Source organism: Catharus ustulatus, chromosome 3, assembly GCF_009819885.2.
Source record: "Catharus ustulatus isolate bCatUst1 chromosome 3, bCatUst1.pri.v2, whole genome shotgun sequence".
Taxonomy (NCBI): Eukaryota; Metazoa; Chordata; class Aves; order Passeriformes; family Turdidae; genus Catharus; species Catharus ustulatus.
Genome location: NC_046223.1, coordinates 46,647,974 through 46,663,611, shown reverse-complemented (window position 1 = coordinate 46,663,611; position 15,638 = coordinate 46,647,974). Strand labels below are relative to the sequence as shown.

Below are 15,638 nucleotides of genomic sequence, written 5' to 3'. Positions count from 1 at the left end.
AAGCAATGTGATTCAGAATTTTCTGCCAGTATACAAGAGTATTTGGAGGAAAAATGGCTTTAGCTAATAAACTTACAGTATGTACCAGTGACAAGATGTACTGCTTTGATCTTGTCTTTATTAAAAACCTAGTGTATGCAGTATACCCATTTCATAAAAGGAACCCCCTCATCCAAGTACTGCCAGACAAACCCCAGATTTGGAGGCTGTTTAAAACAAAATGCTGTTTGTCTTAGCTTAGAGTCAGGGAATACAATTCATGTCAAGTGCTTATGGTAGATTTAAAGAAACCAAGTGGATAATAATCAGACATTATAGAAATTAGAGACACACAGGAGACTTTGAAATAGATTATAGTCTTTTGAGCTTTGTATTTAGCATGTATATTGCTGCATTTTTACATCCATGGCACTTAAAATGCAACTGAAAGACAGAATAGTATTATGGGACCTCTTGTTTGTATTCAGTTCCGTATGACTGGTTAAGTTACATCTTTTTCTATTGATCACTTAGCATATGTAACAAAATTTTTCCTCTTTAGATGAGAGATCTCCAGATGCACAGTATGTGGATTTGCTGCTGAATCCAGAGCGTTACACTGGATACAAGGGGCCTTCTGCTTGGAGAGTATGGAACAGCATTTATGAAGAAAACTGCTTCAAGTAATTGGGAGGGAGAGGAAGCTTGTTTCTTGTACTTCAGTTTAGCTAAAAACTGATCTCTGTTTTCTCACTTATTTTTTAGGCCTCGATCTGTCTATCGTCCTTTAAATCCACTGGCACCTAGTAGGGGTGGGTCTTGCCTGTTTTATTTTCCAATGCACTTCTTTTAACAGAGTGATAGTTGCAGTACAAGTGATACAAATAACAATCTTCAGTCTGTAGGTGTGCTTTCTGCTTTTTAATTTTCCTCTGTAGAAGTAGCTGTGCATTTTTAATATTTAGACTAAGGCTTGTGGTACATTATTATATACGTGCTTAATCTTATCCCTATTAATGTCAGGTAAGCTGATATGAAAACTAAATTGTAAGTCTCAAACTGCTTACTAAGTGTCACACTAGTTTTCCAAATTGAATGCAATTTGTGTTCTTGTTTCTTTTTCCAAGAAGTGTTTAATTTAGTCACTTCAGTTCATACTTATCCTGGTGTAATATAGCTGCAAATTTTTCATCCATAGTGTGTAATATATTGTAAGTGTACAAATAACTGCATTATGTGAAGGACTGGACACTTAGGAAGAATCGGGTATGTGAAAAGTGTTTAAAAAAAGTATTCTAATAACTTGGGAGTTGTTTTCAAATTTAAGTTGAAAGTTATAACCTGGTGTTTCAAATGAATCAGCTTTCCTTTTTCAGTGTGTCTCACTTCCCTTAAAAATTAACTATTAGCCAATAGATTCAGTTAGGAATATCATCATCCCTTAAAAAAGACAAGATACATCAATATTTATAATTACTAAAAGCTGATATATTGCTGATACACACAAATAAAAAGAATTGTAAGGATGCTTTAATGCAGAGATCAGAATTTCAGGAAGGAACAGTGAACTGATTGTTTAACAATGCAAACTAAAGACTATGGCTTCCTAACCATCTTTGTGAAGATAAAATACAGCTTTCAAGAATATGTGAACCACCTGCTACTAAGATGTCAATTTCTTAGTGACTTTCATGATTCCAATGTGTGTTCTTACATGGTCTTAAGGAAAAAGAGTGGAGGGAAGGAAAGTAGCCTATTTTTTATAAATCAAATAAGGTTTCTTGCACTTTTTGAGTGTTGATAGTAAAGATTGTGTTACATTACTACTTTGCTGTGGAAATTTTCTTTTTAATGCTTATGCGTTTCTTTTCCTTTTTTCCCCCCCTCTAAGGAGGAGATGATGGTAAGTAATCGTATTTTCCTTGACCTGCAGAAATGAAACTAGCAGTAGAGAGTTTTGGATTTTGGATTTTATTCACTTTACTGTTATTGAGAGCAGGAAAGTTATGTTTTTATGCAGATTATTGATTAGAAAATGTTTTTAATGGACTCATACTTTCATTTGGAGTAAGGGGAAGAAGTGGACAAGAGCAAAACACAATTCTCGGTTTCTTATTTTTGTAACAGGATATGTGTTGTAATAATGTTATTAGTTCTTTTAGTTCATTGATACTGATGTCAGATCCCTTAAAAGAAGAGGGATATGCCAATTTTTGGCATATTTTCTTGAATGCCGTTGATTTTGGGAGAGACTGGGGAGAAAGTATTTGCCTACAGTGAGGCAGACTTCAAGATTTTTCAGTCAAGTGAAAGTTCTTGGGCAAAAGATCTAAGTCTAAAGGAAACGTTTGGGCAGGGTAAAGTGAAGGCAGTTGGAATTGCATTCTGCTATCATGTCTTTCACCAGCAGTGCAAATAATCAGTCTTGTGCTTCCATTCACTGCTGAATGCCCTGACCAGTAGCTTAGACATGCTCATTCTTGTATTTCTCCTGTTCTGTCCCCAGCAGATTTTACCAACCTCCAAGTTAGCTGCCACAGTGCCTAATCTCATTTTAATAGCTAAATTCTTTAACTTCATGTCTAGATGGCAGCTGATGTTGTATGCATAATAATAGAAAAATGCTGTAATATGAAAAATGAATACTCTTCATTTAACTATGTACTTTGTATTTACAGGAGAATCTTTCTACACATGGCTAGAAGGTAAAGGCTCTTGAATGAGTTAATATAGTGTTATATTCACTAGAAGGAAGACTGTAGTACTTTTTGGTCTCTTCCAATATTTTTCATGTTGTAGGCATGTTAGTAAATTGTGCAGAGCTTCTGAGTGTTGTCAAGTGCTTCTTTCCTTGAGGGTCTTTAAAAATCTTCTAATTTACTTAGACAGCATACTCCTTAAACATATAAGTGTTTTATCTTTTATAAAGAGGGACTTCACTTCATTGCCATTTACTTTGAATTTTAGGCATTTAAGCAGAGACATTATTAGTAGCAATACTGATAAGCATTATTATTTGGAAACAGCTTTAAAGAACATTAGAGATTTTGGTGGCTCTGTTCCCAGTTTATAAATGCAGTGTGTTCAGAAAGCAAAGCAATTTTCTTTTTATTAATGTTGAAATGAAAGTTGTTATTGCAGTAGTTACAATCAAAATCCTGTTTTGGGGGTGTGCAGAAAAATGAGTCAAATGTATTTAATTTTAAAGTTAGTTAATTCTGATTTTCTTAAACCTTTACTTGTCTGATGGTATTGTAGGAAAGCATATAAATTTACATGCCTTTAAAAATGTAATGCCTGTAAGTGAGGACATGTCAACCTAACAGGGAGGCTTCTCCATCAGCTCTTCCTGCTTCCATTTGTGGAGATTGGAGCAGCAGGAAAGTTGCCCAAACATACTTTTGAGAGGAACAAACTCTTAAATTTCAAGTGTAGTCTCTAACTTTGGTTCTAATTGGAATTATAAGTAATTTCTGCGTATACAGTAATTTCATGATTATAAGCTGCTCCACTTTGACTAAAATTTTGGTCCAAACCCGGAAGTGCAGCTTATATATGGACAAAGAATGAAAAGTTACTGTTTTAGTTTGGAGGACAGGTGTCTGCTGAGAAAGGCAGGAGCCTCTCTTTGAAATGGAGAATGTAAACCCCCTCCCTCCAAATTATTATTGTAATTTTGAAATCAAGAGACTTTCAGAAAAAGACATGGGAATTAGGAATAACAGTTCTTGACTAGGGAAATTAAAATAGAAATACAGTTCTACAAAGAAACAAACTCCAAACCCTGACAAAGTCAGAGTACAACCTGACACCCCGTCAGGCAGGGTGTTGGTGGCAGTCCCATTAAATGGTGGCTGCATCCTCCTGCAGTGACAGATGTGGTTCAGTTGGAGCAGTGCTCCTGTAGAAGGTGCAGTTTCCCTTCGGAGGTCCAGTGGTGATGTGTGGTTTTCTTTTTCGGTCCTTGATGGTATTTGCCAGGACCAGAGAGTGCTAACATGTAGCTATCTCTCAGAAAACTCATGTTTCATCAGCTGAGAAAGACCGGAGGCCATACTTGACGATTTCCACAAGAGTCTTTATTTCATGCGAAAGGGTAGTCAAGCAGGGATTCTCTCAGAACAAAGGGCGTACAGCTATATTTATAGGTTCAGGGAGGATTCAAACTACAACCAATAAAAGTTTATACAAAGAACAGCATCCAATCTAAGTGAGAAGTTCAAAAGGTAAACTGACCAATTACACATCCTAATTTCTAACCAATTATCTTCTGAAGTGTTAGGAGAGTGACCAGATTCTTAAGGAATTTGGCTCAACGTTGGTATCTGGGATACCTTATCTATTATAGCAAGTTCCAGGGGCCAGGGGAACATGGCTTTGGAGGAATTGTATCATCCACAGTGATGTGGAGAAATCCAGTTTCCCTCTGGAGTCCAGTGGAGAAAGGGGCAACCTTAGTGTCCCAAAACCTCTGTTTTTATCTTGGTAAGAAATGTTGGGCTCTTCCCCCTGGCTGGAGCAACTTCCAATGGGATGCAGTAATTTTATCAGTCCCACAGTGGGACTCAGTGGGCCATTAGCAGAAAATGACTCCCTGGAGGAAGGATGGGTGGTGAAAAGATAAAGAACAATGCCCTGCCTGGTTTCAATGGATGGCCCATCAGCAGAATATCTGCCGTTGAGATAAGGATCACTGCCCCCATCCTCAACAGATGGTGATGGAATAGATACCTTTTATCACACCCTGTATTGTAACGTTCGGCTTATAATCAGGTGCGGCTTATGTATGAACAAAGAACGAAAAGTTGCCGACACCCCGAAGTGGGGCTTACAATCGTGAAATTACTGTAAATTATATCCTGACATCTCAATGCCACTGTATTCCCATTTATGCTATAGAACTCTTTATTCATCCAGTCATATTTTCCAGAGTTTTGTCCTATGCATTTAATTTTTCAGTGAATTTACAGTACAGCTATGAAGAGTTAGTTTTGCTGTTTTCCCATGCTGTAAGGTTTTCTGGGCCTTTTGATGTTTTTCTTTAGGGCCACTCCTCTAATTCAGTGGTAGCTCTAATTGTAATTAAGATGGGTCACAGAATATTTCTGATTTCCAGACTGTCAAAATTCAAGATTATTTCAAATTTATTGCTCAAACAATGTAGGCATCTTATTTTTGTGTAGCAATTTATCTGTACCAACAGAACAGATCCTTATTTGACTGTGTTTACTAGAACACTAAAAAAGAAGCAAGAAATGTCAAATGCCATTGTAAGTATTGCTTTATTAAAAAAATAGGAGGTAAACTTATCTTATGATGGCTATTATTAACAATACTCAAGTGCTGTAATTATAATTCTTGAAAGTCAGTAATGCAGACTTGCATCACTAAAATGTCAGGATATATTGATTTTAATAAATTATTTCCTGTATTTAGTTTGTGATCCGTGTGTCATTTTTCCTGGACAGGTCTGTGCCTTGAGAAAAGAGTGTTTTATAAACTCATTTCTGGACTCCATGCTAGCATCAACTTGCATCTGTGTGCAAATTATCTTCTTGAAGGTATGTCTAGCTGAAATTGCTAAAGGGAACTCTACAATATCTGCAGTATGTATTTTGTTTTTTCTGAAAATTGTTGGGGTATGCTTAGTTGCTTTTATGTTCTAAATATCTCTTTTACTACCCCTGCCCCTTTTATTTTTCCTCTGTATAGAAACGTGGGGGAAGCCTCGCTGGGGACCAAATGTGAAAGAGTTCACTCGCCGCTTTGACCCTGCTGAAACAAAAGGAGAAGGACCAAGGAGGCTCAAGAACTTGTATTTCTTATACTTGATAGAGCTGCGTGCTTTGTCAAAGGTTGCTCCATACTTTGAGCGAGCAGTTGTCGACCTTTACACCGGCAATGGCCATGAGGACGCTGAATCTAAAGCTCTCTTACTAGATATCTTCAGGGACACCAAGTAAGGCATTGGGGTGTTTTTGTCAGTAGTTTGAAATTTTCTGTTATATTTGGAAGTGAGAAGAGGTGACTCCTTGATAGGATAGGGCAAGAAAGAAAGTGGAATGAAGAAATAAAATCTAAGTAATGGGAGAGATTGAGGGGAATTTATATATTTGATAGGAGAGATTAATTGTTTTGAAGTTTGCATATATCAGTCTTCATAAACACGCAAACAGAAAGCACTCAAAGAAGCCCTAACAACACAACACCTTGGGCTATTCCTTGTGTGTTTTCTTGTGTGCTTTTTCTGATTCTTCAGCATAAGATGCACATGATTTATTTTGAACAGGAAAGTAGTACATGCAGTCTTTTAATGATCCACTGAGTAATCCAGCTTTTAGCACAGACCTAACCTCTGGTGGTTTGGCCATCCCTTCTTTCTTCTGTTTATTCCATAATGTTCTTAAGTTCAGTTTCTTTGCTCTCCTTTTTGCTAGGTTTTGTGATTGTTGTGTGATTTCATTGCTGTCCCTAAGCATGGTCGTGCTAATTGAGATGTAGTCAATGATCAGTTGGAAGGCAAACATTAAGCCAATTTCAGTATTAATTTAAGCAAAACTCTGAATAACAAAATTTAAGTTACAGTGATTGAATAGTAAAACCAATACCACTGAGTAATTTTTTAAGGCCTAATCTGCAAAAGTTAGGAACTCAGGAAAGTATTTTACATTGGTGACATCAACTGCTCACCAAGTTTAACTGAACACTGTCGTTTATACCAGCATTTGTTTTGATTGCATTTTGTCTTTATTAGGTCCTTCCATATGCACTTTGATGAAAAGTCCATGTTTGCTGGAGATAAAAAAGGAGCCAAATCGCTCAAGGTAAATCTAGTTTTTTGAATGACATCCAAAATACCCATTTTGAAATTAGGCTGTGTTATTTTAGAAAGCCCTTCTGCCTACCACAAACATGCTGCTTGAGAGTAAGATTTTATCCCTGTGTTTTCTAGAGTTGTATCTGAGGCCTTTTAATCAACTTTATGGTAAGGTGCTGTTCTGACCCAAGCAGACTGAAATCTCTGGCTTTGTGCCTTGAGTCTGGCATCAGGACTGTGGTGGGGCAAATGAGTATTACCAGTAAACAAAGTGGTGCTTATTTTTAAGTAGAGTATCTGTTCAACATAATTATCTGGATTAAAAGAACCCACCCAGTCATGTTTGCTTTACAAAATGCTGACTTATGTAACACAATATACAGTGTATTCTCATAACATGTTCCATTAGAAAACATAATTCCTAGACGTGGGAACCTAAATGGGAATGCTGTACCATCAATTTCCAGTGTTAACATGCCACTGATATAAATTGCAATTCCACAACTGGAGTGGTGCTTGGTAATGAAGGTCTGTTTTTATATTTATTAACACTTAAAACACTTATTTCATTAGTGGTTTGGAATGTCATCAGCATTACAAAAAATGCTATTAGAAACATGACAGTGTTTTATCAGCCCAGCTAGTGTTTTTTGGACCTTAAAAAATGAGATCAGCTTAATTAGTTCTGCACTGTGCTTGCTCCTGCTGTCTGAAGTTGCAGAGCAGCAATCTACCTCTAGTTTGAAATCTACCCATAGTTTTAAATTTGTGAATTTTAACCTGTTTGTCAAAAAAAGTGGTTGGTTAAAAAGGGATTAGAATAATGGAAGAAAAAATGAGCAGGGACCCAGATACAGTAGCTCAGAAAACTTGGAGAAAGCTGGTAGGAAATTAGTATACAGAATCCAAGCATTACCCTGCATATTCAGTATTTTTGCAGGGATTTTTTTTTGGTAAGAATTAGCTGTTAGAAGTGACTTGAAAACCAGATTCTGGGTTTACATGGATCTTTGTTATGGCCTGAGTACGTAAAGCAATGATTTTCTCAGTTTGGGTAAGAGAATTGATATTCTAATGGCACTAGGTTCATTAATGTTCTGTACAGCTAAGATGTACATTAGTTTAAGCTTTTTTATTTTGCTTTATTTGCTGATAGGAAGAATTCAGATTGCATTTCAAGAACATCTCCCGCATAATGGACTGTGTTGGATGTGACAAATGCAGGCTCTGGGGCAAGCTGCAGGTACAGTTAATTTTGTGTAGGTGTGTGTGTTCTGGCAGGGGCACATCCCAAGATAAGCATCTATTTAATTTTGGCAGGACCCCTCTTACCTTAGTCTTCAGGCTTTCTGCACATGGTTGGTCCTTGGTATCCTTACCTATATATTAAAAATAGATATATGTTTAGTTTACCATACCATTAAACATTTTAATTTTATTTTTCCAATTTTTTATTTCATTTAGTTAACAGCTGTTTAGTTTATTAAAAAGTAGGGTTTGTGTCTTAAAAGAGATACTTGTAAAGCAGATGCTTCATGGTGAGATATTGTAGCAATCAGTATCTTATCTGTAGTCAGTAATCAGGTAAGCCTTGTAGAATCACTTATGGGAAACCTTCCTTTAAATACAGCACAAATTAACTCTACAAATTGAGGTATAAGAAAAATAAGTAATTCAGATCTTTACATTTTATGCAAACGAATGCAAAGGTGTGCAGTAAAGCTGAAAGTTGAAAACCAGTTTCATTTTCTTGGCACTTACTGTTTTTATTTTATTGACAACTGTATTTTAAACCTCAAGACTAATGTTAAATCCAGACTGAAAAAAGTTGCTTTGGAGTGCCTGCTGTACTATACCACTGTATTGCATTAAACTTATTGGAGTGCAATTTTTAAAGAGTTTGTAGCATGAAAAATTTGGTGGTATCTGCTGAATTTCTGCTTATCCTGTCCTAGTTAATGCTTCTGATCTATTGTTGTTTTTCCTCCTCACTAAGAAGGCCAGATTTTCTGACTTATAAAGTTCTCTTGCAGTCAACTTCAACCACTTTTTGTCAAAATGCAGTGGTCGCTTATGTAGCCCAATTAAAAGTGAAAATAAGAAAAGCTACTTCTGTTCTAGTCCTGCATAGAAAATAGGGGTTGAAATTGAAACTGCATGGTTTGCCACTAAGATTGAAGGTAGAAAAAGCACATGTGTTGTGATACCTCATGTAAAAAAACTTACTTTGACTTCAGTGAGGAGGGGGAGAGGAAAAGGGAAGATATGCTTATGCAGGAGTGGGGCATCCGTAAGGGCAGGAGGGAGCTGGAAGTGTTGTAATTGGCATGTCTTCATATGCATGACCAAGAAGAAAAGAGATGGGAAAAGAAGAGATTAAAAAGACAAGGATGAAGAGCAAGTATACTTGAGGAAACATATGTTCTTAAATAAGTGACTGAACCTGGTACACAGTTGATGTAATGCATTTGCATTAATGCCCTGGTTTTTTTTACAGTTTTTTGTGTTGAGGGTTAGTATATAAGAATTGGCACTAAAGTTTGCCTAGATTAGTGTGTTTTTGTCTTTTTTAATGGTTTTATGAGTAGTTGAAGGAATGATCTTACTGATGTTAAAACATTGAACTTTTTTTATAGACTCAAGGCTTAGGAACTGCTCTGAAGATCTTGTTTTCTGAGAAAGAAATACAGAGCCTTCCTGAGAACAGCCCATCAAAAGGTTTTCAGCTCACACGGCAAGAAATAGTTGCTCTTGTAAATGCCTTTGGAAGGTAAAATGTTATCATTTTAATAGTAGAAAAATATATAATTTTAGTGTCAATTCTCGGTTTCTGTGGAAAGATGATATTGTACATGTAGCTGTACGTTTTTAAAGGCTAAACTACTATCAGTGATCTTGATAAATTTAATGCCTTCAAACTGAGCATGTGGATTATTACCCTTAGTCTTCATTCTGTGTTTGGATCTAATTCACCCCCTCCATCTCAAGTCACATCAATCTACCTTCTACAAGATGAAATTTAAGTCTCTTAAATTTGATAAATTTTTTTAAAATGTATTAGCTTCAAATGATGAAACCTTTTAACAGCTTTGGAAGAAGTGTACATAGGGCATGCTTTGCTCACCATGTTAGTTCTTCAGATGTTGAATGTAACAATCTGTTTCTGTTTAAACAATCTATTTAAACAATCTGATAAAAGGATGTAATAAACTTTACTACCTGTGGTTAGGGATTTTTAAATGTTTGATGAAGCTGGGACAATTAAACATATATATAAACTTTAATCCCCGTCATATATTATGTAAATGTAAAACAGAGTCCGATAATAGACCTTCTGAGAGAAAGTGTATCTTAAGTGTATTAATCTTTGGAACAGAATTGTGTTTGAGAAAAAATCTAAAGGAAAACGAGTGTGATAATTTGTACTTCTTTTGCTGACTTCGTAACACTTTTTTTTTGTTTTGTTTTACAGGCTTTCCACGAGTATAAAAGAGTTGCAGAATTTTAAAGCTTTATTACAACAAACTAGGTAATGAAGGTCTTTGCACAACCCGTAAGTGAAGATCATTTACATGACTGCATTGAGCAGAAGGAGCTGATCCTTACAGGACTCACATGAACTGATACAGAATAAAATCAAATCCCAACTTGAATATTTATGTTTAAACTAGGAATGGTTATTAATTAGAAAATATATTTATGAATGAAATATATAGTTTTTAAATGTGTAAATTATGCTGATCTGTTTATTTTTTAAGTTTTCTGCTTACAGTTCTGTTATACTGAAACTTCATAAATTTTCTTATTTCCTTGTCTTTCTGAGACAGCTGTTTTATATGAAAACATATGTACCTCCACCCTGACTTAGTCTGTCTTGAAAGAGGGGAGTCACTTCTTGTGTCTCCTCATTTACTGAACTTCAGTGGATTCTGAGGATTTGGTGCATTAGTTCTGACTGTCAAAAGGAAGGGGGGGGAACCTCCAGAAAAACAAAGAAAAAAATAACAACAACAACAACAAAAAAAGGAAATAAAGCTCTTGCTGAGTTTTAGCTTCTTACTGTAATAATGAAACTTAGTTAAAAATAGCAAATTTATGGAGCAGAAAATTATTTCATGCTGGGCTTCTTTGCATCATGGTGATACCAACATTTTTTGCCCTTGTCTTGTGCTGTTCAGCACTTTTTTTTTTTTAATTACTACCTTGTCTCTAATGCAGCAGAGTTGAAAATTACTTTTCTGCAGTCCCTTACCTGCATTTACTTGGAGGTAGGGGTCAGGATAGGAAGAGATGGTTATTGGAGTGCTGCTAGCCAAAAAACCTTAGTCTATCAAACTTCTGTTTACTCCATATTATTTTCCAGATTGTAATCACAATTTCAGTTTCCAAAAGTTGTCTTTTTAGTGTCTTAAATGTTAAAATAGCACACTTTGGTCTTTGAGCCATGGAAAGAAATTTCTCTTTGAGTTATGTTTGAGTGCTATGTTAAAAGGTCAGTGTGAAAATAACTTGCTTTTGTAGTCACTTTTAAAAAAACGCTTTTTAAAATTCATAATCATACTGACATTTAATACCACATACTCTATCTATGCAAAACCTTACTGTATCTTCTTTAAAATTATATTCAACATAAAAAAACGGGTATGTTAATAACATTACTTTCATAAAATAAGAAATTATTCATGTATCATTGTCCACAATGTCAGTGGTAACTTACCAGTGTCAAAACAGAATTCAGAAACAGCATTACCATTAATAGCAACCAAATATTGGTTTAAATTTAAAATGAAGTAATAATTTCATTTAAACCAGCATGTTTAAAAATGAAGTTAGGTGTTATGAATGTAGGAAGTGCTGGTGCCATGTAGATACAGCTCTTGTTTTTAAAAACAAGTCTTTACAAAATTAAGTGCTCTTAAACATTTTTCACCCTATTCGATACTGAGTGACCTATTTATATAATTGATTGTAACTGTATTGGCTTCCATAATGTGTTCCTTTACCACTGAAATTTTCTGAAGGCAGGAATACACTCTGTCCTTTGTTTCCAGACTATCCTCAAATTTCTACCTGACTGGAACTGAAATAGACTATTCTGCTGACACCTGACTTTTATAAAAAATGCTGTTGCTTAAGAAAGTTAACCCCTTTGTGTCAAAGCGGGATATGCTAAATGAAAGTTTAAAAAAAAAATAGGGAAATAAAAAAACAAACAAAAAAATCCAAACCACCCTTGTGAAGTTTTGGTGATAGTTGTACAAATTGGCAGTGAACTGGTATCCCAGTGGAAGTTTCTATTTAACCTTATAGGTAATTGGACGTGGTGTTAGGGGAAGCTGATGCCAGTTTGGGGATGTTATGTTTTTCCCTAGTAACCTCTCTGGCCTGTGGGCCCCTGTGTCTGAGCAAGTCATCACAGGCTTTTTTTTTCTTGTTAAGCAGAAGAGCAGGAGGTTTCTAGGTGGATTCATCTGGTCTCTTCCAAGTTCTGTATTTGCACCCTTAGAGTTTATTTCTCTCTATTAAATTGAAGTGGGAAATCTAGGTAAGTAGTTCAGATGTGAACAGCCGTGTTTAGTAGATGAGTTATACACTGAGTATCCAAATCTTCTGAGTAATTGTGTATATTGAGTGTAGTTGTTAATTGGCTGTTCATTCTTTGCCTTTTGGATAGACCTGCAAAAGGGCTAGAACTGTAGGCTCACTTGTGTGAGGAGTGCCGTATAACTGGGATTTATCTGCATTGTTATATATTATAGTGCCTAAAGCTTTAGGCAGGATTTTCTAATTAAAATAAAAAACAAAACTGTATGACTGCACTGCCCCAGGAATGACCCAAGTCTCAGAAATGTTTCTTCCTTCTTTCCCCCCTTGCTGTGTGGGGAAAGTGAATTGCTTCCAGCCTCCTCCTGGGGATGCAGCTTGCTATTTTTTTTTTCTTTTTCCACCTGTGCCTGGCTAAAATCAACAGACACTGAAGCAGAATCATGCACTTGCTCATGGGACAGGTGAGAGATTCAGGCATGCAGATCCTGGACACCTGGTCCTTGCAGCCCTCGTTGGCACAAGGTTGGGTGAAGACATAAAGAGATGTGAAGTTTTTCTTCTTTTCGTTTGTGTCATGGGAACACAGGAATGCAACTGAACAGCAAATTGTGTGTTTACGTTCTGTTGCACCTGAAGGTACATATCTCTTGATGATCAAATATGGAAGGCATTTCACTTCATTGTCATTATAAGATTTTTCTTGTATATCAAATCTAGTTGAAACAATTTTCCTGTCACCATCTTTTTTACTGTATTTGATGTACATTCTGTGACTATGCTGCCTATGAAGTTTTGCTGTGTGAGTTGGATGACTTAGTTCTTTATATGTTAAATTAAATTTTAAAAATTTACAGCTCCTTTTTTTTATACTAAAGAATAAGGTTAGTTACACAGTCCATGACCTGTAAACTATTTTAAATTCCAGCTCCCTGTTGGAGATCAGCTTTTCAACACTGTCTGCCATTCATTTCAGAGTAACAGTACATTTTCTAGTACAAATGACACAATGATTGTAATCCCAGAGGTAGTGAGAAGACAAAGACAAAAATGCTTAATTGTTCCCAAGTCGTGAAGACTTTTGTGAAATGGTGAAAAAATACTTGGTGCAAACTGCATGGGTAAAAAGCAGGGCACTGTTGCTGAATAACTTGTTCTTCAGTGCTTGAGGAGGTAGGTCAGAATATAAATTTAAAACAATGAAATATAGATACTTGTGTAAGCTGGAATAATAAGTGTTTTCCTAGTTTTCAGCTGATGATCTGTGCTGTCATTGTATGTGCATGAAATACACTGTGCCACATTTTCTTGAGTTGTGTTTGATGGTTGGGTTGCCTTTATCTGACCTTGCTTTGTGCTTTTCTGGGAAATGACCTGTAATATGTTGTAAATAATCTTGATGCTCATGTTTATAAAGTAGCAATCAGCAACTCATCACTTTACAATTTCTCCATATAGATAGCTTATTAAAATGTAATATTTATTAAAATCAAAATCTATGTTGGAACTGCTTATTGGGATCTAAACACTTCTGAATCTTTGCTATGTTTGAATCTACAAAATGCAAATTAAAATATTTTCTGCTACACCTTCTTTTTGTGGATGTGATTTTTGGCTTTTCATTTGAAAATGTAATTTTTGCTTTTCATTTACCTTTCAATGACACTCGGTAGCTCTTACATAAATTATTTTTGTGATAGTTACGCAAGATTAAAATGATGAGCAGCAGATTTTCACTCAAATTTCATCCAAAAGATGAAGGTAACCTGCATATTTCTCGCTGTTTACATTGCACTGTGGTGTGCCTGCCCCTCAGGAATCCATTGTAGAATTTCAGTATGTTTCTGTATGAATATGGCCAAATTTAACCCCTGCTTAAGTCCAATTGTTTTAGGAGACAAAAAGGCATATTTAGAAATTAAGTCTTTTCTGTCCCTTTCTCAGAATAGCTTACAAAATCAATTTTGTAATTTTTTTTTTTGGTTTGTTCATCCAATCAGGGTCTTCATGTTGAAATTATTTCCCTGAGTGGAAATAATATTTTTGCTTCCATGTATGCATTTTTAACAAATTATCTTACTGAAAACTTGATAGACATATTTCATCCCCAGCCTAGGTAAATGCCTGTTACACAGGTGATGATGAAGATCTTACCTCTCACATTGTTCAAATCTCCTGTGGTTTAGAATATTTAATTCATTACTATGGTTGGTTACAGTCACTTGTCATTCCACTCTTTTGCATACTGTGGCATAGGGCTGCAGTTTGTTCCAAGTGCAGAAATTCTCTTAAATTTTAAGTGCAGCTGTAACTACTGTGAGCAAAATGAAATTCCTGCGGATTTCTCTCACACTGAGTTTTCGGGCAGTTTTGTTTGTACACATGAGTGTAGAACTCCAAAGGGTTTAATAAAATTTCTTTTCTTCTCCCAACCCTGTGGCACTTCTTTTAACCTGACTGATAGTTTAATTTACTTTTTTTCTTCAATGAATATTTGTGAAGAAGGCAATGTAAGCTTTGGGAGGGCAAATAGTTTACTTCTGCTGGAGACAAGACTTATGCTTTGGCTTTACCACAACGACCCCAAAACCCAAAGATTCTGTGGAAGACCTGTTGTGGAGTATGGCACTGCTCTGCCTTTAGATCTGCTTGAAAGCCAATCAGAGCTACTCCCCATCCCTTTTTTTTTCTTTTCACCCTGTACATTCTCTGTGAAAGGTGCACAAGAATTCTCAACTACTTGTACTTTCTCAAGTGAACCATGAGGAAAGCATACTACAGCATCCCCATCCACCATTTGGAGATGCTGTAGTACACCTCAAAATGGTCTAATTATATACTTTTATGAAAGTGAAGATTACTGGAAGTAGTATGTTTTACTTCTGGGGAAATGTGGATTGAGTTACTGTATTTGTTTCACATAGATTGGGAGAAAGAGATGCTGGGAATGTGGAGTTCTTCACTGCTGAGTACTGGGCATAATAAAAAGACCTGAGTAAAGTCTGGAGTCCTGCTTGCCTTAGATTAGCAACAGTTACTTTTAGGCTTACTCTCTGCAATGTCACATCCTGAAATGGTATTTATCCACCGTTTCCCCCCACAACTCACTACATTTATCCCTGAAGATACAAGGCTGAAGCACAGCTTTTCTGGCTTGCTTGTTATGCGGAAAGGCACTTTTGAGGTTTTTCTGCTTTATGTACTCCTGGCTCTTTTTCTATTCCCACACTGCAATTCCCAGGTTCTTAATAAATAAATAAATAAATACACAAGTCTCTACTGTTTTATAGATCCCTCT

The 15,638-nt window shown here is 36.0% G+C and overlaps 1 protein-coding gene across 1 annotated transcript in view; it reads left to right on the top strand.

Annotated features, from left to right (window-relative positions):
* The window catches only part of ERO1B (endoplasmic reticulum oxidoreductase 1 beta), a 30,127-nt gene extending 16,199 nt beyond the window's left edge, over positions 1 to 13,928 (top strand). Inside the window, exons 7-16 of the mRNA XM_033055782.1 lie at positions 542 to 662; positions 745 to 791; positions 1,871 to 1,882; positions 2,658 to 2,684; positions 5,448 to 5,540; positions 5,692 to 5,938; positions 6,734 to 6,803; positions 7,953 to 8,039; positions 9,433 to 9,566; positions 10,269 to 13,928. Of these exons, the coding sequence (XP_032911673.1) occupies positions 542 to 662; positions 745 to 791; positions 1,871 to 1,882; positions 2,658 to 2,684; positions 5,448 to 5,540; positions 5,692 to 5,938; positions 6,734 to 6,803; positions 7,953 to 8,039; positions 9,433 to 9,566; positions 10,269 to 10,329 (899 nt within the window). The 3' untranslated portion in view covers positions 10,330 to 13,928. The remainder of the gene's footprint in view (positions 1 to 541; positions 663 to 744; positions 792 to 1,870; positions 1,883 to 2,657; positions 2,685 to 5,447; positions 5,541 to 5,691; positions 5,939 to 6,733; positions 6,804 to 7,952; positions 8,040 to 9,432; positions 9,567 to 10,268) is intronic.
* Positions 13,929 to 15,638: the final 1,710 nt, after the last annotated feature.